Source organism: Octodon degus, unplaced genomic scaffold (assembly GCF_000260255.1).
Source record: "Octodon degus isolate 3935 unplaced genomic scaffold, OctDeg1.0 scaffold00091, whole genome shotgun sequence".
In the NCBI taxonomy this organism is placed as follows: domain Eukaryota; kingdom Metazoa; phylum Chordata; class Mammalia; order Rodentia; family Octodontidae; genus Octodon; species Octodon degus.
In genome coordinates this window covers 5989758-5992045 of record NW_004524667.1, presented here as the reverse complement: position 1 = coordinate 5992045, position 2288 = coordinate 5989758, and the positions used below count along the sequence as shown (strand labels likewise).

Here is a 2288-nt window from a genome sequence, read left to right as displayed (position 1 = left end):
CAAGCGCAAGGACCTCAGTTCAATCCCTGGTTCTGCCAAAAAAACCACCAAAAAACCCCCACAAAAAACAGAACCAACCAACCAAACAAACAAAAACCAAAGCTGCATAGTAAGACCCTGTACCAAATGCATTAAAAAGAAAAAAATAATAAAAAAATGACAACTTCTCACAATTTTTTTTTTTTTTTTTGATGGTACTGGGGATTGAACTTGGGACCTTGTGCTTGCCAGGTAGGTACTTATGCCACTGAGCTACCTCCCCAGCCCCAAAATGACAAGTTCTTGATTCACCAACCATGAGACATGTATTCACCTGACTCCTTGGATATTTGTTTTATGTGTGTATCTTTTTTTTGTTTAGGTACCGGGTATCAAACTCAGGACCTTGAGCTTGCCAGGCAGATGCTTAAGCTGCTGAGTAGTCTCCCCAGCTACCCCCTCTTTTTCTTTCTTTCTTTCTTTTTTCTTTTCTTTTCTTTTTTTTTCTTTTTCTTTCTTTCTTTCTTTTCTTTTTTTTTTTTTTGGTCTTTTTGAGACAGCATCTCTATGCAGTTCAGGCTGGCCTTGAGCTCACTGTGTAGCCCAGGCTGGTCTTGAACTCGCAATGATCCTTGTACCTCAGCCTCCCAAATACTGGATTATGGAAAACACCACTAAGCTGGCTTGGGTACATTTTAAAATATTATTTTGTGGTCCACCTGTGGTTGGTGTTTTCCATGTGGACTTCCTGAACCATGGCATTTAGAGTAGATTTCTAAATGAACAATAAGGGGCCGGGGAGATGGCTCAGTAGAATAAGTCCTTCCCTGGCAACGCAAGGGTCGGAGTTCAATCTCTGGTTTCACAAAAAAAAAAAAAAAAAAAAAAAAGAACAATAATTGTGGAGAACTTACCTGATTCAGAAATGGTGATCAGAAAGACGTTAGCCATTAGTGGGTCTTTGAACAGCTTCTCCAGTTAGACTGACTCCAGCCTTGTCAGTTCCTCTCCTGGTCCTGCTAGAATCTTCAGTGGTGACAGAGAATACTTTTTTTTTCTTGAGACTTAAGAGCCTTTTTTTCTCTTTGGGTCTTTATTATCTGCCTTACTAGCTTGCCTGGGTATCTTCTTTTAGAAATTAGAATTTAGTGTTGCTGAGGTGAAGCCTGACAACACTATATATTCAAAAACAGAACACACCCTTGGATGCTCTAAGAGGACACGTGTGTAACAGTGGAGTAGAGGCAAGGTTTGAAACCCAAATGTCAATGGAGATGTTTTGGGAATTGTTAAGTGGGTTCATTCTGATGCATCTGCAGTGACTGGGTGCAGAGCTGCCAGCATGTACTGGAAATGTCTCTGTATTTCACGTTTCCCCTTCTGTCTTCTCAGCCATCATGTATGTCATGGGAGCGCTTGGCCCTGCAGTGGGATATTTATTAGGTGGACTTCTCATTGGCTTTTATGTTGATCCCAGAAATCCTGTTCACCTTGACCAGAATGACCCTCGTTTCATTGGAAACTGGTAAGACTGCTTTCTAAATTTTGTACTTCACTTCCTAGTAAAGATGGTTAGAGAAAAGCATGTTTATATTCCAAATTTTCCCAATGAGGAGATTAGAAATAGCTGAAAGTCTCCTGGGAGTGGATGACACACAGAATAGTAACATTCTAGGGTAGCCATTTCTTTGTTCCTAGAGCTTATGAATTTATTACTGTATGTGGTTAAAGGGAATTGGGGGTTGTGATACAGTTAAGAATCTTGAGATGGGGAGATTTACTTTAGATGTTTTTGGTGGACTCATTAGTGATCAAAGAGAGGAGGGCCATTGTCAGAGAAAGAGAGGGTTAAATCAGAGGGGAGATGACCTGCTCTGGAGGTGGAGGAAGGGGCTGTGAGCTAAGGAATGCAGGTAGGAAGGAGAGGAAATAGTGTCCTCCCAGGCTACACCCTTTCCGAAGTAGCACAGCCCTGTTAATGCCAACACTATAGACCCCCGGCTTCCAAAGTTATGGATAATCCATTCCTGTTGTTTGAGTTGCTGCTATTACAGTAGCAATAGCAAACTAATGCAGAGACATTGGCAATAGCGTTCTAATTTGTGTTTTGTAGGATAGGGTCTTCTTTATAGCAAAGTCTTAGAGAAAGTCCACTGAGGCTTTGAAATAATTTTCTTTATTTCAAAGAAGAAATTGTTATGTTTGTATTTATGCTTTATGACTCTCCCCTCATGCCCAAAACTCTAGCCCTACTTTGTGCTGCCATACCCTACAAATCTTTCTTTCTTCCCTCCCTCCCTCCCTCCCTC

General features: G+C 41.1%; 1 protein-coding gene across 2 annotated transcripts in view; it reads left to right on the top strand.

Moving 5' to 3' along the window:
• The window catches only part of Slco5a1 (solute carrier organic anion transporter family member 5A1), a 235849-nt gene that overhangs the window by 80793 nt on the left and 152768 nt on the right, over window positions 1-2288 (top strand). Inside the window, exon 3 of one of the 2 annotated variants that reach the window (XM_004637572.2) lies at window positions 1372-1504. The exons of the other annotated variant lie outside the window; for it this stretch is intronic. Coding sequence (XP_004637629.2) covers window positions 1372-1504 — 133 coding nt within the window. The remainder of the gene's footprint in view (window positions 1-1371; window positions 1505-2288) is intronic. 2 annotated transcript variants of the gene reach the window in all.